This window comes from Coturnix japonica, chromosome Z, assembly GCF_054131305.1.
Source record: "Coturnix japonica strain WE chromosome Z, WE-NBRP24, whole genome shotgun sequence".
NCBI lineage: Eukaryota > Metazoa > Chordata > Aves > Galliformes > Phasianidae > Coturnix > Coturnix japonica.
In genome coordinates this window covers 6453708-6480057 of record NC_140702.1, presented here as the reverse complement: position 1 = coordinate 6480057, position 26350 = coordinate 6453708, and the positions used below count along the sequence as shown (strand labels likewise).

Below are 26350 nucleotides of genomic sequence, written 5' to 3'. Positions count from 1 at the left end.
GTGCTCAATAAGTGCTTTGCTTCAGTCTTCACGGGTGGTAAGGTTCCTCATGTCTTCCAGGACCCTGAACCTCTGGGTGTGGGTGAGTGGAGTGGATTCTATCCCGCTGTGACAATGGAACAAGTCAGAAAGGTCCTCATGAAACTGAACGTGTATAAGTCCATGGGGAGAGATGATATCCATCCTAGGGTTCCCAGAGAGAGATGGCTGATGTGGTTGCTGAGCCTCCCACCATCACATTTGAAAGATCGTGGCTTTCAGCTGAAATCCCTGGTGGCTGGGAAAAGGGAAACGTTACTCCAATTTTTAAGAAAGGGAGAAAGGATGGAGGGTCGTGCCCAGAGGTTAGTGGTTAATGGAATTAAGTCCTGCTGGCGATCAGTTTCAAGTGGTGTCCCCCAGGGGTTGCTTCCAATGTCTTATCATTGACTGAGATGATGGATACACTGCAGTGCAGTGGATACACTGGAGGGAAGTGAAGGCATTCAGAGGGACCTGGACAAGCTGGAGCAGTGGGCCCACATGAACCTCATGAGGATCAACAAGGCCAAACGCAAGCTGTTGCACTTGGACCAGGGCACTCCCATGTACTTATACAGGCTGGGGGAGAATCTCCTTGAAAGCAGCCCTGCAGAGAAGCACTGGACATAAGAGAGCATTGTGCATATACAGCCGGATGTCCATCATCGGCTAAAAGTCCTGGAGAGCAGGAGAGATGCCTGAAGACTGGAGGACAGCCAATGTAATTCCAATCTTCAAAAAGGTCAGGAATTAGGACACAGGAAACTGTAGGCCACTCAGGTTCACATCCATCTCTGGGGAGGTGTTGGAACAACTTATTGTGGATAGCATCTCAAAGCAGTTGGAAAAAAAGAAGTTGAAGAAAAATGGATATCCAGAGTAGTAAGCTTGGATTTATTACAAAAAAATTCATGCTTGACTACTGTGGTAGCCATTGTAGAAATCATGAATGGCTGGGTAGGTGTCTTAGTAACCTGGCTTAATGCTGGATCTGACAGATGTTTTGAATCACAGGACCCTGGAGTGGCTTGGGTTGGAAGGGACAGTAAAGTCTGTCAAGTTCCAAACTCCTGCAGTGTGTTTATTGCCACCCAGTAGATGAGGCTGCCTGGTGCCCAATCCAGTGAGGCCCTGACCATCTCCACAGAGGGCAGCTCTCTAGACATGGGGTCTGTGACATCAGCGTTGGCCTGACGTTCACCTGACCTCTTTTCTGCCGCGCCCTCAGCCCCGTGAGGTGCTGACCGTGATGTCACAGTGGCGGCAGGGAGCGGCCATTGTGACCCGCGGGGCCGGGAGCAGAGCTAAGGCTGCGGGGCTGGGGCTGAGCTCAGTTCGGCTTGGTGAGGTGTGGAGAGAGCATTGATTCTCTTGTTTCTCGCCGTTGATGCCAAACATGTTCAGAGGGAATGAGGAGGTCCCCAACTCTGGGGAGCCAGGTGAGAGCACCATATCCCTGCGCACACCTCCCCGCTGCCAGGCAGAGGGATGCTGGGGGTTTGCCTTTGGCCAGGAGGGTCAACAAGGTGCTTCCCCAGCACTGTGGGCAGGCAGGGCCCATCTGCTCCTCGGCCAGGGAACCCAGCCAAGCTGTGGCTGCTGCTGGCACCACTACGCCTGCAATGCCCCCTACCCCTCCACCCCTTCCAGACCCGCCTCTCAGCCAGCGTGGCAGGCACGGAGCAGGCCCTGGGGATGACCCCAGGGACACCCGTCCCTGCCAGGTGCTCACCGCTGCTCATGGTTGCTCTCTCCTTCCTCTGCAGTGTGCATGCTGTGCCGCCGCACACAGGTCAACCCCGACATCTGTGGACAGATATCTGTCAACGGTGGGCTCTGTGCCCACCAGTTCTGCATGGTGAGTTCCCTCAAGGCACAGAGCTCCTGTCAGGGATGCTCCCATCCTTTCTGGCCTCACGAGATCACGCTCTTTTCTCTCTTACAGTTCTTTGCCGACGGCCTCTTGAAATGGAGAAGCCGAGTGGGGGGGATTTTTGAGTTCCCCCCTGGTGTCATCCAGCAAACAATCCAGCTGGCAGACCAGAAGGTGAGGACCTGAAAAAAAAAGGGAGCTTGATGTTGGCAGAGGCTCACACTGGCTTTGCCTGGGCCCAAAGAAAGTGATCATGGCCCTTCCAACTGGCACTCATGGGCACTGGTCTGCTCTTTTCAGCACTGCTTTGTCTGTGGCGAGAGGGGAGCTACCATCAGCTGCGCGGAGACAGGCTGTGAGCGCAGCTTCCATCTACCCTGCGCCGTGGACGGGGAGTGCGTCACGCAATACTTTGGGCAGTACAGGTAAGTAAGGGCCAGCAGGAGCAGCAGAGCTTCCGTCCCTCCAAGGGAGGAACCCACCGCGACACCTGCCAGCACCCTGCCACAGCCAGAGCCCAGGCCTGGCTCTCTTTCCTGGTCCTCTGCCCTCCTCACAGCACTTGTCACCGTGCCCGTCCTTTCTGTCCTCCTGACCAGGTCCTTCTGCTCGGAGCATCGCCCTCAGCAGGCACAGGAGGCAGCTCCATCTCCCAACACACCCTGCATCATCTGCGTGGAGCCTGTGGGGGACAGCACGTCCTACCACACCATGATGTGCCCTGTGTGCAAAGAGGCCTGGTTCCACCGGGGCTGCATCTGGGTAGGAGCCCTCCCCTCACCCTGCACCCTGCAGGCACGGCCAGTGCTCAGCAGAACCCACCCCCGCTCATGCTCACGTTGCTTGTGCTTCTCCTGCAGAAATACGCCATGCACGCTGCCACCATGTGTTTCTACTGCCCCGTCTGTAGATCAAAAGGGCCATTCCGCTCCAATATGACCACGTTGGGGATCCAAATCCCAGTCAGGTTGGTGTCCTTCTGCCCAGCTCGGCAGACACTCGGGCACAGAAGCTGTGCCAGCTCTGGCAGGCCCAATCCCTTGCCATCCCACAAGCATTGGTCTCAGCTTCATGGAGAAGCTGGGAATGAGCTCAGTGTGGATGCCCTGATCTGCCTTATGCCTGGGGCACTGGGGACTCATCACATTCCCTCTGTTCTCTGGCAGACCACCATCTTGGTGGGACGACGAATGGTTCCAGCCGCTGAGAGAAAGGTACGGGCGCTGTGATGCCCAACGGTGCACCTACTTCAGAGGCAGGGATACGGCACCAGTAAGCGGGTGAGTGACCTCCACAGTCCTCTTGGGCTATGCATGGGATCTCAGCCTCACCATAGGCTGGGAGAGCAAGGACTGAGCACCAGAACTGTGCCGGCTGCTCCCTGCCTTGGTTCACTTCATCCTCACAGCCACAACCCCTTTCCTTCTGCAGGCTCTGGGAGCTGTACCTCTGCACCTCTTGTGGAGCACAAGGCATGCACCGGTACTGCTCCTTCTGGGGCCCAATGATCACCAGCTGGGAGTGCTCCAGCTGCGCTGGTCAAGAAACAGGTAAGAGGCAAAGAGCCATGTGCCGCGGGACTGGGGCCAGGCATGGCCTGGCAGTAGGTGCTCAGGGTGGCCTTGCCACAGTCTCTCTGCCCCATGGGGCTGGCAGCCTGTCCTGCCCTGGGGCTGCATGTTCATCCTGCTGAGCTTCTCATCTCTCCTTACAGCCTCCAGCAAGTGCCCTGAGTTTTCCAGCACTTCCAGACGGGAGGTACCAGTGCCTTCCCGCATAGTTACAGGACCTGAAAATGTCAGCTCTGGTCCTGCTAGACAGGCAGCATCCAGCCCATCCTGCAGCTCCCAGGTGCCTGAGCTCAGAATCCAGCCCAGAGTGCCGGCAACTGAGGAGACCACCACCTGCTCACATCCATCTGAGGAGCGGGACGCCTCTCAGCAGCACCAAGGACGTGCTGAGAGGAGATGGGCACCAGCTGCAGGTGCTGAGAGCTGCTCCCTGAGCCCCACCAGGAGGAGGACAGCGTGGGCCAGCAGAAGATCTGCAGTACCTGCACCCACAACGCGTCCTGGGGAGCGGGTGACTGGAAGAACAAGGAGCCGCTCCCCATTGCAAGGCCGGGCCTCAGGCTCCCAGAGTCAGCCCCAACGACGTCATGGTGGGAGCCATACAACAGCCCGTGGTGCACAGAGCAGCACCTGCACCTTGGCCACACCAGCACGATCGTGGTCCTTGAGGGTTCGTCTGCAGTCTGCACGCCGGAGACAATCCAGGCAGCGAAGGCGGGCCCCCACTCGAAGCCGATCCCTAGTGGGGCGTCGTGCTTCGGCTTCCCGCAGCCGGAGCCGATCCCCAGTGGGGCGTCGTGCTTCAGATGTCCGCAGCCGGAGCCGATCCCCTGTGGGGCGTCGTGCTTCAGCTTCCCGCAGCCGGAGCCGATCCCCAGTGCGGCATCGTAATTCATCTTCCCACAGCCAGCCCTGAGGAGGCCGTGGAAGCCGGTCCGGGCAGCGGGGACAAGCCTGGGCACAAAGCCTCTCCCGGGCAAACCACCAGAGTATATGTCCCCACAGACCATCCTGAAGGCAGCACAGTAGCAGCCGTGTCCCAACCACACTTGATGGCTGCGGTCTCAAGCGGAAAGAAAACAAACCTTGAAGAGAGTCCACGTGTGTTTACTTCATCCTTCTGTGGACCGCCCGGGCACACAGCCGCTCCCGGGTCCAACAGCAGAGAAAACATCCCCAAAGACAGTCCCAAAAACAGCGTGAAAACACCCTTGTCCCATCCCTGCATGATTTGTATCATTCCAACCTAAAAATAATAAACCCTTAACATATTCCCCAAATATTGGCTTCATTCTTCTCTGTTTGTCCTGCGGTGGGGAGTGTTAGGAGCTGAGACCATGGGGTTGTCTTCTCTGCAGTGCCCTCCCATATATTTGGCACAGTTATCTTTTGGTCCATCTGCGTCTGTGATGGGGTCAGCAAGCCTGCAGGCCAGCTGTGTGTGCAGCACCCACAGCATACTGCAGCCCAGAAGGCCAACTGTATTGTAGGCTGCATTAAATTAGGGTTGACTAGCAGGGAGAGGGAGGTGATTGTCCCCCTCTACTTGGCTCTTGTGTAGCCCCATTTGGAGTGCTGTGTCCAGGCCTGGGGCTTGCAGCACAAGAAAGATGCAGAGATCTTGGAATGATTCTAGAAGTGCTAAGACGATCATAGGGCTGGAGCACCTCTCCTATGAGGAAAGGTTGTGGGAACTGGGCTTGTTTGCTTGGAGAAGAGAAGGCCTCTGGAAGACTTACTGTGGCCTTCCAATACTTGAATGGGGCATATAAACACGAGGGTGAATTGCTGTTTACAAGAGTGGACAGTGATAGGACAAGGGGGAATGGTTTTAAACTAACACATCAGCGCATTCTCAGAGATCACTGCCCACATGTCTCTTAGACATAAAGAAAACAACAAGCCTCTGTTTAAGAAGACTCATTTTAAAGCTTCCACAGTTTTTTTCTGCTCAGGGCCTAAGAAACTGTTTGAAACCTAATGCCTGCAGAGCTCTCACTGAGCCTTTTCTAGGCTGAAAAGGCCCTGTCAGCCTATCCCCATAGGGAATGTACTCTAATACCTTCATCACTGGATGATGATTGGGTCTCTGAACTCTCTCCAGTATGTTCACATTGCCCTTGTAAGAGGAAACCCAGAACTGGACCAGGCTGTAGAGGTGAGGCATCACCAGGGCAGAGTGGACAACAGAGGAGGCGTTAGACAGATTGAGTGTGCCCACAGTGGCTCAGGCTTTCATAGTTGAGGCTATTAAAGAGCTAGGGGCAGGATTAAAGGCACAGGCTGAGGCTTCTCAGAATCAAGTGTTAGCAGCTCTTGCACCCTTACAAGCGTCTGCGGTAACCAATGCAGGCCCAAGAACCTCTTTTAAATGTTTCCGGTGCGGTGTTAAGGGACATTTGTGACGGAATAGCCAAGCCACCGGTGTATGGTGCCAGAACTGCCGTTCGGACAACCACAACACCGTCACCTGCCGATGCCAGACGGGAAACCTAAAGCCCAGGGCAAGAAAGAACAGCGGCCATGCTCTGACACAAGCAGCCGTTCCCAGCCAGCGGATGCCTGCCGCCCCGCACATGTCGTGCGCGGTTTTGTCTGTGCAGCCCACATGTAACGTGGTTAAAAACACAGATGGATCGAAACCAGAGGATCGTTGTGATCCCAGTCCAGTAGATCCAGAAAGAGAATCGGACGCATTTCGTCCTGATTATAATTTTAAGGGGAGCAGTAACGACAAATTTACAATTGAAATTTGTGCTCTAAAGCATGAATTCCTAAGATGTGGAAGAATTCCTACCTTGATATAATCTTCCATTCAACTACTTGCTCTGCTTCTGTGCTTTTATCACAGGCAGGACTCCATATTACAAGTTAAAAAAAAAAAACCATAAAAACAAACCCAATTCATTTTCTAGCATTTTCAGAAGCTTAAAAAATGGTAACTGTGATGATTTCTTGATTCCCTCTTTGTTTGCTTTACCTCCAGAGAGAACTAAGGATTCATTCGGTAGAATTCTATAGGAAAAAAACCACCTCTGTTTAAGAGACATATATTTTTCATGAAAGTATGATGTTCAAATGCATTTTCCTTGTTTGTTAGTTATTATACCATCTACAATGAGAATTTTCTGCCTAAATTTTCAAATTAAAGAAGAGATGATTAAAGACCAGTTTTATTTATGTATTGTGCTCAATATTTATTTATGTATATATTGTGCTCAATAAGTGCTTTGCTTCAGTCTTCACGGGTGGTAAGGTTCCTCATGTCTTCCAGGACCCTGAACCTCTGGGTGTGGGTGAGTGGAGTGGATTCTATCCCGCTGTGACAATGGAACAAGTCAGAAAGGTCCTCATGAAACTGAACGTGTATAAGTCCATGGGGAGAGATGATATCCATCCTAGGGTTCCCAGAGAGAGATGGCTGATGTGGTTGCTGAGCCTCCCACCATCACATTTGAAAGATCGTGGCTTTCAGCTGAAATCCCTGGTGGCTGGGAAAAGGGAAACGTTACTCCAATTTTTAAGAAAGGGAGAAAGGATGGAGGGTCGTGCCCAGAGGTTAGTGGTTAATGGAATTAAGTCCTGCTGGCGATCAGTTTCAAGTGGTGTCCCCCAGGGGTTGCTTCCAATGTCTTATCATTGACTGAGATGATGGATACACTGCAGTGCAGTGGATACACTGGAGGGAAGTGAAGGCATTCAGAGGGACCTGGACAAGCTGGAGCAGTGGGCCCACATGAACCTCATGAGGATCAACAAGGCCAAACGCAAGCTGTTGCACTTGGACCAGGGCACTCCCATGTACTTATACAGGCTGGGGGAGAATCTCCTTGAAAGCAGCCCTGCAGAGAAGCACTGGACATAAGAGAGCATTGTGCATATACAGCCGGATGTCCATCATCGGCTAAAAGTCCTGGAGAGCAGGAGAGATGCCTGAAGACTGGAGGACAGCCAATGTAATTCCAATCTTCAAAAAGGTCAGGAATTAGGACACAGGAAACTGTAGGCCACTCAGGTTCACATCCATCTCTGGGGAGGTGTTGGAACAACTTATTGTGGATAGCATCTCAAAGCAGTTGGAAAAAAAGAAGTTGAAGAAAAATGGATATCCAGAGTAGTAAGCTTGGATTTATTACAAAAAAATTCATGCTTGACTACTGTGGTAGCCATTGTAGAAATCATGAATGGCTGGGTAGGTGTCTTAGTAACCTGGCTTAATGCTGGATCTGACAGATGTTTTGAATCACAGGACCCTGGAGTGGCTTGGGTTGGAAGGGACAGTAAAGTCTGTCAAGTTCCAAACTCCTGCAGTGTGTTTATTGCCACCCAGTAGATGAGGCTGCCTGGTGCCCAATCCAGTGAGGCCCTGACCATCTCCACAGAGGGCAGCTCTCTAGACATGGGGTCTGTGACATCAGCGTTGGCCTGACGTTCACCTGACCTCTTTTCTGCCGCGCCCTCAGCCCCGTGAGGTGCTGACCGTGATGTCACAGTGGCGGCAGGGAGCGGCCATTGTGACCCGCGGGGCCGGGAGCAGAGCTAAGGCTGCGGGGCTGGGGCTGAGCTCAGTTCGGCTTGGTGAGGTGTGGAGAGAGCATTGATTCTCTTGTTTCTCGCCGTTGATGCCAAACATGTTCAGAGGGAATGAGGAGGTCCCCAACTCTGGGGAGCCAGGTGAGAGCACCATATCCCTGCGCACACCTCCCCGCTGCCAGGCAGAGGGATGCTGGGGGTTTGCCTTTGGCCAGGAGGGTCAACAAGGTGCTTCCCCAGCACTGTGGGCAGGCAGGGCCCATCTGCTCCTCGGCCAGGGAACCCAGCCAAGCTGTGGCTGCTGCTGGCACCACTACGCCTGCAATGCCCCCTACCCCTCCACCCCTTCCAGACCCGCCTCTCAGCCAGCGTGGCAGGCACGGAGCAGGCCCTGGGGATGACCCCAGGGACACCCGTCCCTGCCAGGTGCTCACCGCTGCTCATGGTTGCTCTCTCCTTCCTCTGCAGTGTGCATGCTGTGCCGCCGCACACAGGTCAACCCCGACATCTGTGGACAGATATCTGTCAACGGTGGGCTCTGTGCCCACCAGTTCTGCATGGTGAGTTCCCTCAAGGCACAGAGCTCCTGTCAGGGATGCTCCCATCCTTTCTGGCCTCACGAGATCACGCTCTTTTCTCTCTTACAGTTCTTTGCCGACGGCCTCTTGAAATGGAGAAGCCGAGTGGGGGGGATTTTTGAGTTCCCCCCTGGTGTCATCCAGCAAACAATCCAGCTGGCAGACCAGAAGGTGAGGACCTGAAAAAAAAAGGGAGCTTGATGTTGGCAGAGGCTCACACTGGCTTTGCCTGGGCCCAAAGAAAGTGATCATGGCCCTTCCAACTGGCACTCATGGGCACTGGTCTGCTCTTTTCAGCACTGCTTTGTCTGTGGCGAGAGGGGAGCTACCATCAGCTGCGCGGAGACAGGCTGTGAGCGCAGCTTCCATCTACCCTGCGCCGTGGACGGGGAGTGCGTCACGCAATACTTTGGGCAGTACAGGTAAGTAAGGGCCAGCAGGAGCAGCAGAGCTTCCGTCCCTCCAAGGGAGGAACCCACCGCGACACCTGCCAGCACCCTGCCACAGCCAGAGCCCAGGCCTGGCTCTCTTTCCTGGTCCTCTGCCCTCCTCACAGCACTTGTCACCGTGCCCGTCCTTTCTGTCCTCCTGACCAGGTCCTTCTGCTCGGAGCATCGCCCTCAGCAGGCACAGGAGGCAGCTCCATCTCCCAACACACCCTGCATCATCTGCGTGGAGCCTGTGGGGGACAGCACGTCCTACCACACCATGATGTGCCCTGTGTGCAAAGAGGCCTGGTTCCACCGGGGCTGCATCTGGGTAGGAGCCCTCCCCTCACCCTGCACCCTGCAGGCACGGCCAGTGCTCAGCAGAACCCACCCCCGCTCATGCTCACGTTGCTTGTGCTTCTCCTGCAGAAATACGCCATGCACGCTGCCACCATGTGTTTCTACTGCCCCGTCTGTAGATCAAAAGGGCCATTCCGCTCCAATATGACCGCGTTGGGGATCCAAATCCCAGTCAGGTTGGTGTCCTTCTGCCCAGCTCGGCAGACACTCGGGCACAGAAGCTGTGCCAGCTCTGGCAGGCCCAATTGCTTGCCATCCCACAAGCATTGGTCTCAGCTTCATGGAGAAGCTGGGAATGAGCTCAGTGTGGATGCCCTGATCTGCCTTATGCCTGGGGCACTGGGGACTCATCACATTCCCTCTGTTCTCTGGCAGACCACCATCTTGGTGGGACGACGAATGGTTCCAGCCGCTGAGAGAAAGGTACGGGCGCTGTGATGCCCAACGGTGCACCTACTTCAGAGGCAGGGATACGGCACCAGTAAGCGGGTGAGTGACCTCCACAGTCCTCTTGGGCTATGCATGGGATCTCAGCCTCACCATAGGCTGGGAGAGCAAGGACTGAGCACCAGAACTGTGCCGGCTGCTCCCTGCCTTGGTTCACTTCATCCTCACAGCCACAACCCCTTTCCTTCTGCAGGCTCTGGGAGCTGTACCTCTGCACCTCTTGTGGAGCACAAGGCATGCACCGGTACTGCTCCTTCTGGGGCCCAATGATCACCAGCTGGGAGTGCTCCAGCTGCGCTGGTCAAGAAACAGGTAAGAGGCAAAGAGCCATGTGCCGCGGGACTGGGGCCAGGCATGGCCTGGCAGTAGGTGCTCAGGGTGGCCTTGCCACAGTCTCTCTGCCCCATGGGGCTGGCAGCCTGTCCTGCCCTGGGGCTGCATGTTCATCCTGCTGAGCTTCTCATCTCTCCTTACAGCCTCCAGCAAGTGCCCTGAGTTTTCCAGCACTTCCAGACGGGAGGTACCAGTGCCTTCCCGCATAGTTACAGGACCTGAAAATGTCAGCTCTGGTCCTGCTAGACAGGCAGCATCCAGCCCATCCTGCAGCTCCCAGGTGCCTGAGCTCAGAATCCAGCCCAGAGTGCCGGCAACTGAGGAGACCACCACCTGCTCACATCCATCTGAGGAGCGGGACGCCTCTCAGCAGCACCAAGGACGTGCTGAGAGGAGATGGGCACCAGCTGCAGGTGCTGAGAGCTGCTCCCTGAGCCCCACCAGGAGGAGGACAGCGTGGGCCAGCAGAAGATCTGCAGTACCTGCACCCACAACGCGTCCTGGGGAGCGGGTGACTGGAAGAACAAGGAGCCGCTCCCCATTGCAAGGCCGGGCCTCAGGCTCCCAGAGTCAGCCCCAACGACGTCATGGTGGGAGCCATACAACAGCCCGTGGTGCACAGAGCAGCACCTGCACCTTGGCCACACCAGCACGATCGTGGTCCTTGAGGGTTCGTCTGCAGTCTGCACGCCGGAGACAATCCAGGCAGCGAAGGCGGGCCCCCACTCGAAGCCGATCCCTAGTGGGGCGTCGTGCTTCGGCTTCCCGCAGCCGGAGCCGATCCCCAGTGGGGCGTCGTGCTTCAGATGTCCGCAGCCGGAGCCGATCCCCTGTGGGGCGTCGTGCTTCAGCTTCCCGCAGCCGGAGCCGATCCCCAGTGCGGCATCGTAATTCATCTTCCCACAGCCAGCCCTGAGGAGGCCGTGGAAGCCGGTCCGGGCAGCGGGGACAAGCCTGGGCACAAAGCCATTCCCAGGCATACCACCAAAGTATATGTCCCCACAGACCATCCTGAAGGCAGCACAGTAGCAGCCATGTCCCAACCACACTTGATGGCTGCGGTCTCAAGCGGAAAGAAAACAAACCTTGAAGAGAGTCCACGTGTGTTTACTTCATCCTTCTGTGGACCGCCCGGGCACACAGCCGCTCCCGGGTCCAACAGCAGAGAAAACATCCCCAAAGACAGTCCCAAAAACAGCGTGAAAACAACCTTGTCCCATCCCTGCTTGATTTTTATCATTCCAACCTAAAAATAATAAACCCTTAACATATTCCCCAAATATTGGCTTCATTCTTCTCTGTTTGTCCTGCGGTGGGGAGTGTTAGGAGCTGAGACCATGGGGTTGTCTTCTCCGCAGTGCCCTCCCATATATTTGGCACAGTTATCTTTTGGTCCATCTGCGTCTGTGATGGGGTCACAAGCCTGCAGGCCAGCTGTGTGTGCAGCACCCACAGCATACTGCAGCCCAGAAGGCCAACTGTATTGTAGGCTGCATTAAATTAGGGTTGACTAGCAGGGAGAGGGAGGTGATTGTCCCCCTCTACTTGGCTCTTGTGTGGCTTCATTTGGAGTGCTGCGTCCAGGCCTGGGGCTTGCAGCACAGGAAAGATGCAGAGATCTTGGAATGATTTTAGAAGAGAAGTACTAAGATGATCATAGGGCTGGAGCACCTCTCCTATGAGGAAAGGTTGAGCTTTCCTTGTTGAAAGCTTGTTGAGCTTGGAGAAGAGAAGGCTTCTGAGGAACACACTTTCAACAAGTTTGTACAAAAACCGCTCACACTGCAGCTGATTGCTGGATCCCTTGAGTTATCTGAACTGTATGAAGGTGAGCTGCCAGGCATTATGAAGAAAGATTGACATAATGGCAAAGATCAACGGATGTGTGGGTTGGCAGGACACAATGCTGTCCTGTGCAGTGTGGGTATACAGACTGATCACCTCACTGTGATGCTTACTATTGGTATGAAAAATTGAGGTGGGAAATTGTAAAAGCTCTTGCTTTTGTAGGCAAGGCTTCAGTATTTCTGCTCTGCAGATGCAGTCGCTGTTTCAATCTGTTCAATGTAACAACCAGGTACAGAGCATGGTTTTAAAAGTCATCTAAGGCTGTTTGACTGAGTTTATTATTAAACTTAATTCAGCAGCAGTGCATACATGCTTCCTCTTCAACGAGAGGAAAACTATAACTATTTTGAGACAACAAACTATTTGTGTCAGATTCACTTCTGACAGATACTTGCAGTCTATGTTCTCATTACTCTTTCTAAACTGATAAACATGAAATGAAATGGAATCTCCAGAAAACTCATTTATTGCTCTTTTAAACTACAAGCTAAGAGGTAGTTGGAAGAAAACATAAAGTACCCTTGCACAAAAAGTGAAGATTTACCTTATTTCCTATCTTATTTTTTTTTTAAGCATATTTTCTACTTTTTTTTGTACATTTCCCCTATTTTTCATTGTAAAGCTTTAATCCTATCTTCACATAGTCTTCTTCTCCTTTGTTTCTTGGCTTCATTTTGGCCCATCTCCTTCTGTCTTACTTATTTGCCTTTGAATTCTTTCATCTCTCCTCCCAGTTTTGAGGTTTCTGGGGGCAATAAAAATACTGGCTAAAAAATCTGCTACTCTGGTGACTATTTCATGTTACTGTGCCCCTCTGCACCTCCAGCACAATGGCAAATGTATATGTTTGGCAAGTTTTCTCAAAGAAAATCTGTGCTAGAGTAAGTTTTAGTTTGGATTGCTGACTGGAATGACTTCCTGAGGCTTTATCATTCTGTGTTAATGCTTTCTTCCTATTTTGTCAAACTCTGTTTGTAAGCAGTGCTCAAGCACTGGTTATGACATAGAACATCAAAAAGGCTCACAGGATACACATTGGCTAAACCTAAATAGGAGAGGGATACCTAGCCCTCACATCTAGATGGTAGATGTGGTCCTGCAAAGTATAAAATATTCCACTTAACAGTATTAGCAGACCACAAGCTAATATAAATGTTGCTTGATAATGCTGAAGTGATATTACTTATGCTAAAACAATATCTTATCAAACACAAACACATAAACATCTAAAAATACAAATAATTTCTCATGTATTCAAATAATGGCAAGACGTTTATGAAGCATGGCTTGACGATTAACACCTGAAGATCTGTTTGCATATGCAAATAACCAGATTATGTATTAAATAAATGTTTTATGTGACATCTTACACTAAAGAACATACAGCAGGCTCCACTCCATTTAAACATGCTGTAAATGCCAAGGTAAAGGCTGCATCAGTAAAGAAGCTTCATGCTTCTTCTCTAGCACATACTTTGGTCTGATGTGTGTAGAATGGAGATACATTATTCCCAATAACATTCTAGAGACATAATCTTACTTTAAAAAAAAACAAAAACAAAAACAAAAAACACCCAAATAAAGAATAAAAACCCTATGGAAAACAAACAAACAAACAAAAACACAAACAAATACCAGCTAAGTGACAGATCTAAATTGGAAATCAAAACATTTATTTAGAGCCCCCAGCCTTTTTACCCTGTTTGAAGTAGCACTGCCCTCTGGCCAAAGTCCCATGGGCTGCCAACAAAGCCAGCACTCCTCAGGGTTCAAATACCTTGCAGGAACCTGAGCTGAGGTTCTGCAGGAGCTCCACGAGAGGGAGGCAGCAGAGAGAGCTGCAGCGCGCTGGGGATGGAGCAGCGAGATGGGAGTTGAGGAAAAACAACTAACGCCAATGAGTGCAATCCGGCTGTGCCCTGATGGGGATGCAGGTTCTGCAGTCCCAGTCTCCACAAAAAGCCTCTTCTATCATGACTCTTTTGTAGACGTTTTGCTCTGCTTAGCCACAGCTCAAGAAATCCCAAATGGTGACAATTTATTGCAAATATGCTGTTAGCCTTCATAAGAATAAAAGGAACAAATGAGTGGGCTGGACATATACCCAGCTCTGCACAGTAGATTAGGGCAGAGGCAATGTACTTACTCATCTTTTCATGTTTCCAGCTTTTGCTTAGACCCCCAAACCCCTTAGAAATCCTTATCCAGCTGTACTGCTTTGGAGTACTCACCCTGTTAACAGCACATCTTATCAAGGCCAGGCTATCATGGCCAAGACTCCTGACACAGAATGATTGATCACAACCCTTTGACTGCATCCAGCCAACTAATTCTTAGTCCATTGGATAGTCCATCCTTCAAATCCACACCTTTCCAATTCAGAGAGAAGGATGTGGTGAGGGGCCATGTCAAAGACTTTGCAGAGGTCCAGGTAGATGACTATCACCCTTCCCTGTCCACTGAAGCCATCATTCCATCATAGAAGGCCACCAGATTAGTCAGGCACAATCTGCCCTAAGACAATTTCCATGTACTTAAAGGCAAAAAATATTTATAAAAGACTTCAGCAATGTGTCTGTAATCTTTAAAACTGCTGCTGAAACTTGTTCACATGGAAAAATCACTACAAAGTCTTTAAATGGGGTGTAGGGAGCAGAACAAAGATAATGTTTTAAAGGAACAAGTTACTTTTGCCAACAACTGAAAAAAAAAAAAAAAAGGCTTTTCTTCTTCTGGCTGAGATTTCATTTAGTTTTGTTTGAATAAAAGCCGTAATGTTCTCTTGTTTATCTCTTTGTGGTGAAAAAGTCATGAAGTCCCTGTGTGACATAAAGCAGGAGGGGAGTGGGAATAAAAAGACTGGTTCTGTCCTGTGTGAATTTGGGGAAGTCATTTTGCTTCCCTTCATTTGAGACACCAAAAAATATAAACACTTTCAAGGCACTAAATTCTACAGAGGATAAATTGCTGCAGGAGTACCAGCTAGTATTGCTGTTTCTGACAAGTCAGAACCTCTAAGAAGGCATGGAAAAATGGTGACTGTACCATTACATTCAAAACCAGTCTATGACTTCACTTCACAGCCATGGGGGAGAAAAGGGGGCCAGTCAGATACTGGCAAAGGGGTAAAGAAAATATGTGAGAACACGGGCTGTGAACTCCAGCTGACCCTTCAGATGCTTATAAAACTTTATGTTGGCCTCTCCATCTCCCCTCATGCAATGCCTCACTCTCCTATGTGGTTTCTGTTCTCCTCCATAGCACATCACAAATATCTAATTGCTATTGTTACCATCTTTTGTCAATTGTGACAATTATGTCAGTTTGATCAGATGCTGACAGTGAGTTCAGAATGAAGCACTCAAAGGATGACGGAAGCAGTTTGCTATCCAAAAAGGAGTCAGTTATTATATCACGTTTAAACTTACAGGTTTGGTTTGTCTTTAGCTAAACGTCTAGTTACAAACAGCTGTAATGAGTCAGCTAGAGAGAGGAACAGTTAAAAAGGTAGTAAGAATACTGAGCTACAGTATGACAGCAAGTCTGTTCAGGTTATGCCTATGGTACTTTTCCAGTAACACTAGTTTACCACTGTTCATACAGAACTGGAGATGGATTTTGCAGTCAATCCTGCCGCCTTCATACAAACCCTTACCAGTTTCAGAAACTGCTCGTAGTGACTGTTTTCAGGGCATGGTACCACACTTCGATGTTAGCAAATAAGCTAACATTCCAAATGGATACTATAGGAAGGCAGTTTATCTTATGCCTTGAGTATTCATCATTCTGTCATGACTTGAGGTTCTTGGAGTTTCCCATCACAGCAGTACCTTAATGGCTCCTTGCTAGTGTGTCTTTGTGTCATCTCTCTCACAAAGCTAAATGTGATGCTGAGACGTGATTTCAGTGTTACAATCGTTGTCCATGTTCTTTACCTCTAGCTCTGAAGAGTAAATAGAACACAGAGCTTCAGTTGTCATGTGAGACCAGGGGATCTTTTTTTTTTTTAAAAAAAACTTATTAATACTACAGTAATGTTATAAAATATTCTTTTTTTCATGTAAAATCCATCAGAGTTATTTAATTTCTTTAATAAATAATATATGTGTATATTATTTATTAATAACACACACAAGTATATATAATTGTAATAATATAAATTTGGCCACACAAGACAGAAAAGTGATGAAGTAAATCAAGGAAATCTAAATTGTTTATGCAAGAAATTCAACTCTGTTTTCAAGTGAAGAAGAAAGCCTGGGAGAAGGTCCTTAAAAGCTGCTCTAAAAGTGGGATCACAGTGTTTTCAAAGGAATGTTATGATTTCCCTTATTATTTTGAGCTTCACAGAGCTTGATTTGCTATCCTGAATACTTTGGAGGGAATTGTGGTATCAGTTCTTATCCTACAGACACCAGATGCATTGACATCAGCATTCTACCTGGGAATTCAGATTGATGTTGGAAACTAATCTGAAAGTCTCTCTTCTTCCCAAGACTAATTCTATGTTTGCAACTGGAAAATAATATACTGAGCATTTTTTAAGCCATCTTGTAATATCTTTGCAATGGAGCAGAGCAACTTTTTTTCACACCAGAGCAGAGTATGAAATTGTGTTCAGTTCTTGCCATGGTTGCAGGAATTCTTTACATCAGCAAGTACAAAGTCTGAGATATGCTGATTTTTAGCTGTATAGTTTTGCATGTAGGAAGTAGGAGGAGAGGGAAACGAAGAAAAAAAAAGAGCCAAAATGCAGTAATTTTTCCTTGAAATAGAGTATGTGCTTCTGTTCTTTAATGAACAGAGACAGAAACAAGGATACATTTATGTGCTCTGCAGCACTTTATCTACAGATCAAATTACTCCTGAGATTTGCTCTCAAATGAACAATTTCAAACACATCCAATTTCAATAAATCCTAAATTTAAAGCCTTTCTTTCTTTAGATTGTAAGGTAAGAGATGTTATCAGCACCTTAACTGAAAACATTAAATAATAGTAATAATAATGAAAAGAAAGAGCATGCTCCATTCTCATGGAAATTTCCATGATTCCTTAGAGAACAGAGCACAATTAAGCCCCTGAAACGTGCATTTGGATCTCATGATTTAATTAGCAAATTACATCCCTGTAGAAGTTTTCACAGGTTAACGGTGGAAAAGAAAGCAGGTCTTTTATTAGTCATTCTAAACTACCTCTGTATCGGAATTGCTATTTAATTAGCTCCTCTGTTTAAGTCTGTCTCATTACATTATGAGATCTGAATCACACGACGTGACCTCTGTAAACTTAGAAATGTTAAGGGAGAGGGAATTTAGCCCAATGGGTACCTGGGTTGCTGATTCTCTTAATAGGAACCACACCATTGTACTGCCGAACTTCTGCAGTCTCTGTCCTGAGCCTGGCTTTGTGAAGTAATGGTTTTGCTGTGCCTTAGACATACCGACTGACCTGAAGGTGATGGGGTTATTAATAAAAGAAAGAAAAAAGAAGGTGTTGAAGAGGGGAGCTTCTGTAGGCTGTAAAACACAGAGAAAATAGAACAGTTATGTGTCAAGAGCCTTTACTGTGGTTACAGTCGTAATGAGGTAAGGATGGGTTTTGCTTTTCATTAGCAGAGTAACTACGGCACTCTGTATCTTGGTATAATCTCGATCTCAGTCACATTATTTATCCTTTCCATTACGTGTATACTCAGAGTTTATACACAGAAGTTCTGTAAAGATCATCATCAACCAGTCAGTTTCCCAGGAATTAAATGAGAAATATTTCTAGGCAGAAAATTCAGGATCTATTGCATAGGACTGTAAGTCATAAGGTGACTTTGAGTCATGAAGCAGAGACACTGACGATAAGTGTGAGCTCTGAAAAGCAATTTTAAAAGCCCTCTAATTCATTACCATCCTGGTAGTCTTTGCTTTGCTCACACTGAGGATTACCTTTCAGAACGCTTTTAGTGCTTATACATTCATAGCAACACAGCTGATAAAAAGGGTAAAGGAAGAGTCCATAGCTGGAAATAAAATAGCTTTTTCTTTGTCTTCCTTGAAGGGAATTGCAATCTAACTTCCACATTGCTCTTTTACTGAAGCAGACGTTTAGTAAAATTACTGCAGTTTACACCATTGCGAGGTTAAAGAGTTCGTAGAATTTCAATTAGGATTTGCAAGAATTACTACAGTTTTGAACACAAGTGTGTACTTGGAAATAAGCTATCAACATCAGAAAACAAAACAAGACAAACCTAAGCTTCTAAATATTACTTCGATTTATAAATAATTTTCCTACTTGTATAAAAAATGCATCTGTAAACAAGGGAAAATCAAATAATTTTCCATTCACACCAACGCAGAAAATGAGCTTGTTCATGAGGTGAGTTTTCAGTGTCATTGCTGCCAGCTACTGCAAGAACAATAACTCCGGCTTTCTGACAAGTTTGGTCCTGCGTGGGCAATTAGAGTTGTGTTCTTCTAACTGCCCTTGAGTCACTCTCATGCAACATTTAATAGGGGCAGCTTTAAGGGTAGATAAACAAGCTACATTGACCACAAAAAAAAAAAAAAAAAGCAGATTCTTGAACATCATTTTCTTTGCCAGGAAACAAACAAACGAGCAACAAAAAAAGTCCAACTACAACAAAAGCCCACAAACAGACAAAATGTTTCTTGTTGCAATGGTTTATTTAATAAATACATAATAAATATTAATATATATTTAAAATAGAAATAAATGTTTATTATGTATTATTTATATTTATTATATATAATAAATAATATTTTGTAGAGATATTTTGATTTCCAAAGAGATGAATAATATCTCCCACATCCCCCTGAAAATAGGTTGTTTCTGATCTGTGTTGTTATATGAGCAGTAAGATTTGCTATTCACCATCTATGGACTCGTTTCTGTAGCACCACAACACCTACAAGGCTCAGGGCCACTTTAATGCTGTGGTAAGATACGTTAAACTCATACAGTACCATTTTCCCTTAGTGGGTGTATTCAGCTCGTTTAATTAAGCCCGTGAGTGACTGCCCCTCTCTTTTGGCTAGGATAGCAAAGCTTAATAGCATAGTCGTCTGCCCAGAAGTATTTCATAATGAGCTAGAACACCATCAAATTCTGTATGTGTGTGTGTGTATGTTTTAATGCTACTCCTCTAATGAAATTTATTTACTTGTACTAATGAAATTGACACAGAACATCATATCAACTGATGAGCATACACTGGTAATACGGTTTAAAGGTGTTGCAGGTTGCAGTAGGTTGAGGTGTTAAATATTATTTATAACATGCCAAGGGTTTTTTGTTTTCTTTCAATTGCTTTCCTTGTACTTTGTAATTATTCCTACCAGTTAGCATGAAGTTGTTGGCATAAAGGTCATGAAAATATGTACACATTTCTGTTTCTGCTGAGCATTGTGCCTTGACTGATGAAGAAAGAAAGTGGCATTTCATACAGAGAATAGCCCCAAACATCTGCTGGCAGGTTTTTTTTTACATCCTTTAAAAGATACCATGCAAGTCAGGTGTGTGTACAAGTGAGTGGGAAGCAGGGGCAGGATGCAGTGATTCAGAGGACTGGCACTGGAATAAAGAACCCATGGAAAATGGGTTTTGCTTGCAGGCGTGAGGATGAGTGATGGCATGGCTGAACCCTCTTCTCATCCCCCAAGCCCAGGCTGGCTCACCCACAGCCCTGCAGTGTGCCCTGTGTGGCTGCCAGACCTGTGCTCACCTCCAGAGTGGCAACAGCCAGCCCTGCCAGGGTGTCTGTCTTGTCCTTGGGCACTGAGGGGATGCTGCTGGCCAGGATCAGGAAGGTGGTTTTCTTTTCCACGGCACAGCTGCAGGCAGCAGAAAAGAGAGCGCAGCTTTGACACCCAGTGGGTGACTGAAGTCAGCCCAGAGTGCAGGCAGATCCAAGTTCCTGCTTCCTCAATGTTCTTGATGTTTACGGAGTGCCAACATACACCCCCCCCCCCCCCCCATCCTCCTCCCCCCTCCAGTGCTGTTTCAGAAAGTATATTTTACCTGGCTGGAAGGAAGATTGCTGCTCTCATTTTTAATTATTGCTATGCAAAGCAGTCTTGAAGAAAGTCTGTGCAGCACTGAGGCACTGTGATACGAAGGGTGAGCCTGGTCCTGCTGCACAACTACTGACAGCAGAGAAAAATCTGAATGATTTCAAATGGGATTGATATTACCTCGTGCCTCTCCACCTCCTGCTTACTAACAGATAAGTTCATAACTGATAACAAATACTATTTAGGTAGAACACTTCCACTTCATGCTAGGGAAGCTGGCTGACATAATATTATTGGCAGGAAGCGCAGATAAAAAGTGCAGGGATATCAACATTATTCTTCAGACATTTAGGAATTATTTTCTTGACATTCCCTGAAAGAAAGTTATGTTTCCTAAAGCTCAGACTTTGCTCTTCAAAACATTGAGTAGTAACCAAGCTGACTTACAGTTCTAGGCCTGATTAACCTCACACCTTTTTTTTTTTAATGCCTATAAATTTCAAGCTTCCATACAGTTTCAATTAAAAATGAGGTAAGTCTGTGACATCGCAGTGAACGGCACGAACACTGTTATGTGTATCAGTCATTTTATAATCACACAGAGGAATAAGGGCATTTCAGCAATGCTTTAAGGAGAAACCAAATATTTCCCACAAAATGTGGCATGTTTGCATCAACAGTTAATATACATAAGACAAGAAGACCTAAGCAAGCTGTGTGACTGAGATCCGAGGCTTTTCAGTCATTAGATACTACAGTTTCTTTTGCGAAGAATCCAATGGCAACTGAAGATACTTTATGAATGCCTGTTAATACCACTCAATAATTGTGGGTAAATTTGATGCCAGTTCATTGAGGTGTTAGTAAGGTCCTGTGTGTCATTCTTACCCAGAGCAAGAAGTATTGAGTTCTGCTTCTGCAAAACCTTGTAAATTCAGTAGCAACAGAAATGCTGTAGGTTTGCTCTCACAGCAGAGGAGAGCAGAAGCTGCACTGCTGACTTTAACAAGGCTTCCCACATCAGGTTTCATGGTAAGAAAAAAGGTGGGATACTTGTGCACTGCAAATAAAGTTGCAAAAAAAAATCTAAAATTGCTCATTTCCCTCAAAAAAATGTCCTACAGAGATGAGCTGCATGCACTAAAAAACAAACAGTCTGTATACATGTCTGTGAAACAGGTTCTCAGCCCTGCTTCAGCATCAAAATAGCCTGCCAGCTCCTTGTTATTCCTTATTGCTCCTTCAGAAAAATCACAGTGTCCTTGGGGAAATGTGTAAGAAATTTCAGGTTATGGAAACCTTCATGCCTGGCTCTACTACACTGATATGGAGGGCCAGTGCCCACCAACTCACGTCCTATGTAATTTTAAGTAAGCAGTGATGTGAACTGTTGGTGCACAAATGATTCTGTTGTATTCTTACCATGTCTCCATATCGTGTCTGGATTTTGCATGATATGTATGTGTGTATATGTATAAATACACCTACATTCCTGAGAGAGTGCACGTGTGTATGAAGGAGAGGGATCACAAAGCTCAAATCCTGCCAGTCTCTCTGACACTGCTGCAGTCTTCTGCGCTGAGTCTTCTTCGACAGCTGACACTGCCAGCTTCCATGTGAATGCACCCAGGATCTGCCACAGCGCCTGGCTTCAACGTGAACGTTTTCTTCAGAAGCAGAAGTTTTGCCTTCGATAATGAAACACTTCAAATTTATCTCTGATTTCAAAAACGTACGTGCATTTACTTTCTCACCGTACTGAGCAATTAATGCAGTGAAACAGGCTGCTTCAAGTAATATCAAAACAAAATGATTACATTGCTCTTCAGCTGATTTCTCACCTGCTGGTATTTCAGGGGAAGGCTTTACCCTTCTACAAGACAGTTCATCAATAAAACCAAACCATTCTGTTATCACTTCAAAATTAAAACACAAATAGGATAACTGTGCATTTTTATTTTTTTTTTTGGCTGTTTTGGGGTATTTTATAAGCACGTTCTTGATAAGGACATACAGTGCTAATATTGCCTTAGCAGCTGTGTACAGCATTTGCTGGAGGGATTGAAGCTATTCATATTGCAAAAGAGTTTTCCTACAGTAAATGTAGATTTTGGATTGAGTAAGGACTACTGTATGCTAAACATTTTGATAAAAGCTTTGCAAAAGTGTTATCAAGCCAAGCTTGGGCTCCCTGAAAGATCTTCTTGAGTGTAAGAGCCATGAAGAAGGGTGCAGTCAAATTTTTGTCACAGTTTTCTTGTTTATCCTGTAGTGTACAGTAACTAACAAGTCCAAGTAAATACACCGAAATGAGTGCTGCATTTCACTAACATCGTGCCATTCCCCTGTATGTGTGTCCTGACCTGAATTGTATACAGCTACGCTAGCTTCTAAAGGGAAGAAAAGGAATTGCTGGATAAATGGGAAGAAGACTTCTGCACTTGCTGAATCAGAACAGGATAGGCAGTCTGATATGTTTGTACGCAGCAGTTTTATTTGATGTGACAACTGAAAGTTTGATCAAAGGGTTGACCAACATGAGTCATATTCCAACTGTCTAGTGAGGTCTGCCCACGCTGTTCTGATAATATGCTGTCTAATTTTCAGGGTGGAAATCTCTCTAAATCCAATGCTTTGAAAATCACAATTAATGGTACATCAGTCATACTGCGTGGCAGCTGTAATTCTTCTGATTGATCATGTAACACAGCTGCCCTGGTAGGAGGATTTCAGGTCTCAGGGACTCAAAGCCCTTAGCACATGCATGTATTTAAGCGCGTGAGTGGTCTACTGGGAACTAACACAGTAACTCTCATGGAAAACGTGTGGCTGGATCTGAGGCCAAAGATTACACGTATAAGAAAGAAAAGAGAGGAAATTCCACAACAATGACTGGAGCAGTCAGAAGAAGGGTAGAGGTGCCAAGGCAGCAGCAGCTTCCTGAACCACGGCCATGAGCAATACCACTGAAAGTCAGCACATTCATCCTCAAGTCCATCATGTGCAGGATCAAGGGCAGGAGAAAACCACCTCTGGGAAGACTGTGATGAGTTTGCACCATTGCACAAAGCTCTAACTACCTTCACACCCCCCAGAATAATGCAATGCTTGAATGCATGAATGGCTTCAAAATCAGCCAACGTCTTTCTTTGCTAAAAATTCCAGTGCCAGAAGCATATGATTGACTCAAAGCAAACAGCTCTTCAAGTGAATCACACATCCAGGCAAGCCCAGACAGGATGCTGTTAAGTATAAATTGGCCATCATAACGGTTATCTCTCTTTAGGAACCTCAGCATCAACAAAATCCCTGGCAAACACAGACCAACCTCATATGCCGGGCCCAGGCCTGCACTCTCTCCAGTGGTAAAGTTCCCACAGCAGCAGAAATTTTATCCTAAGATAAAAAATGCTCTCTACCTTTGGAGTGAAGATCAGACCTTAGTTTTCTGCAGGGAACAAATAACTTCAAACATCTTCATATTGCATCCTAACTAGAGAGACTCCTGATGGAGCATCTATGAAAGAGAAGGCAAAAGGATTGGGAAAAATGTGGTCTCTCCTCCACCCAAAACAGTTTATGCATTGCTTATCTGCCTTCCTTCCTAGTCACACCTCTACAAACACAGCCAAACCACTCAACAGACTTATTTCTCCATGTTATTAAGGTACTATGGATGTTAAATGCTCAAGATTTATTTTCTGCCACACTTGCATGCTAAGTAGGTAATTTACCAAAATAAATATATATATGAGGAAAATCTCATATGACTGGAGAGGTGAGCTGACAGTTCAACTGGCAATGTGGGAATGAGCTCACCAATCTGCAGCAATCAAGACCTGGCAGACAGCTTGGGCCAATGCTTATAGGGCAAGCATAAGCAATTCATGTTTATGGGAATACAAGAGACAGCCATCCCTCTGCAGCCATTAGCTACAGCTCCAGAGCTCTATCAGTTTCTCCAGCCAGTCAGGCTCTCCCATTGAACACAGACAGGATTCCCCTTGAAATGGGAGACAGCTGACTGGTGAAGTGGATGAAGGAACAGTGGTGGAAAAACAACTGGTAACTGTAATGGAGGAACATCCAAAGCAATTGAAACAGGTCTGAGCAGGAGAAAATTCATCTTTTTACATGTTTTCCCATAGCTCCCACCACTGTATTTCTAAGGAGAGATCCAATAATGAAAGCTGGGTAGCTTCAACTTGCAGGATTGTTGTGCTACTTTAATATACATGTAGGTTGCTCTGAAAGAAATGCCTCCTATTTTTTCCTACGAACTACAAAGCCCAATAACACTATTACAACAATAACACATCTTTTCTTCCAAAGACAAGGCATTTCTGTTATTTCATTTGCCCACTTACCCTTCACTTATTGTCAGTGGAAAACACTGTTCTGTATTCCTGCTAAAAATTACCACACATTGGATTTGGTGATAGGAACCTCCCATTTTCCACCTCAAAGGCAGCTGCAGTGACAAAATGCTCCCCTACTTCCATGATGTTCTGTGCAAGACCATACAGTTTCCCTTGGATCTTTGGGATACTCACAGCAGAAGCCACTGTCTGTAATCAACAATGAGAACTCTGACTGCTACTGAAAGCAGTCCAACCCAATCTGTGCATAACCTCTATTTTGATACTTATTTCATTTCAGTTCAGTCATAAAAGGAAAAGAAAATGTGTTAGCAGTTTAAATTTAAGCAAACAAACAAACAAAAAAAGAAGAATAAGAAAAGACAGTAATTAATCTGCCATAGCACAGGAGCAAAGTTTTAGGATAGCATAGACATTAGGCAGCAAAACTTTCTTCACTCAGCCTATCCAAAAAAAAAAACCCCAAACAAACAAACAAAGCACAACTATTGGCCAAAACCAAGTCTCCATCTGTCTCAGGCTGGCAGGCACCTCTGCACTCCGGAGTAACAGCTCCATCCCTACTACTGCCTTTTCTTCCAGTGATCCTGGCAAAACATCACTAGGTATAACACCAGAAGTATAAGTATTCAAAACAGGTTTGGGCAGCTACCTGTTATAGACCAAGATGAAAAGAGAAGCAATCAGAGGTATGATATAATTACAGGGTAATAAAACTATAAACATCATTAACACATTAATTTAATATTTGGCTTTCTCCTCTGGGTGCACCAATCCACCAGTGTTTCCAATAGTTTTCATTTCAGGTTAAGCAAAAAATCATGTTTTTTGACTGATGTCCATCAGTATGTACTTTTTCACCCATGGCACAGAGCAAAAGGTGTCAGAAATAGTATCAAGGGAAGCTCATCTGCCCACAATATGATTGAAAACTATGTGAGAAAAGTTTCACTTTATAGTAAGGATTTAATTTACCTCCATGTCTCTACTGGAGGAAAAATGTATAAAAGTAGAGACTACACAATGTTGTTGCTGTCAAGGAACATCCCTTCAACATCCAACTTTCTGACTCCTGAATACTGGGAAGTTCTGAAGCTGCTGTATAACACTGTTTGCAGGGGGCAGGGGGCTGGGGTGGGGGGATAGAAGTGGTTGGATGCAGACTTTGTTCCAGGGAGGGACTGGAGATGAGGAAAAGAGGGGTACTGCAGGCTGGTATCTGATTAGGGGCCACATCAGATATCATTCACCCAGTTTACAACTGGATCAGACCTTAATGTTGAAATGAAGAGTTCTGTTGGTTGCTTGTTTGAATAAAGAGAGCAAACACGGTCCTCTGAGAACGCCAGCCGTTTTTATACCCAGAATGAGCCTGTGAAACTTGTTTTTATTTGCTTAATTTAGGCTATGCCTACTAAGATGAAAACACTTCGGGAACTGGACTCCCTGCTGTTCTTCATTTGCTTTTTTTGTTCTTGTACTTGAAACCGTACAAGAAGAAATGTTCTGGGTGAAAAAGGAAATACTGGTAGCATTTAAAAGGCAGCTCTGGGGTGTCAAATAGGGAGTCTGTGTATCTCTTTCTTGTTACAACAAATTCAAAGCTGCCACAAAGCATTCCACCCCTGATCTGAAGTGGGGGTTTCTGAATGAGAAAACTGCCAGACCAAAAGCTATTTATGCCACCTACAAAACACTGAGGTATTCCAAGTGTGCTCCATCTCAGTTACCAACACCAACATGTCTGCAGTTAACTCACTGTTCTGCTGATGTTTGAAAAGTCTGCTAAAGTCTTGCAGGAAAAAGACAAACAAACGAAGTGAAAACTAAAGAAAACAGATCAAAAAACACCAAACAAACAAACAAACACACCCACGACACCCTCTTCTGCAAGCTGATATTAAAAATGACTGCATATATTCACAGTAATGTGAGGGATTCTGCATATGCATA

At 46.6% G+C, this 26350-nt stretch overlaps 2 protein-coding genes across 2 annotated transcripts; both read left to right on the top strand.

Moving 5' to 3' along the window:
* Nucleotides 1-3022: 3022 nt before the first annotated feature.
* LOC146753685 (uncharacterized) lies at nt 3023-4739 on the top strand (the record flags this gene model as incomplete). The annotated part of the gene is made up of 3 exons (XM_085528446.1): nt 3023-3174; nt 3326-3444; nt 3609-4739. Coding segments are annotated over 3 exons (1044 nt in total), but the record flags the coding sequence as incomplete, so codon positions are not given.
* A 2906-nt stretch (nt 4740-7645) lies between these two features.
* LOC107306705 (uncharacterized) lies at nt 7646-11374 on the top strand. The gene is made up of 11 exons (XM_085529417.1): nt 7646-7657; nt 7929-8043; nt 8105-8371; nt 8467-8558; nt 8646-8747; nt 8874-8998; nt 9173-9335; nt 9434-9540; nt 9740-9853; nt 10005-10123; nt 10288-11374. The coding sequence occupies exons 1-11, from the start codon at nt 7646-7648 to the stop codon at nt 11058-11060; spliced, it is 1989 nt and encodes a 662-aa protein (XP_085385543.1). The 3' UTR covers nt 11061-11374.
* The last annotated feature ends 14976 nt before the right edge of the window (nt 11375-26350 follow it).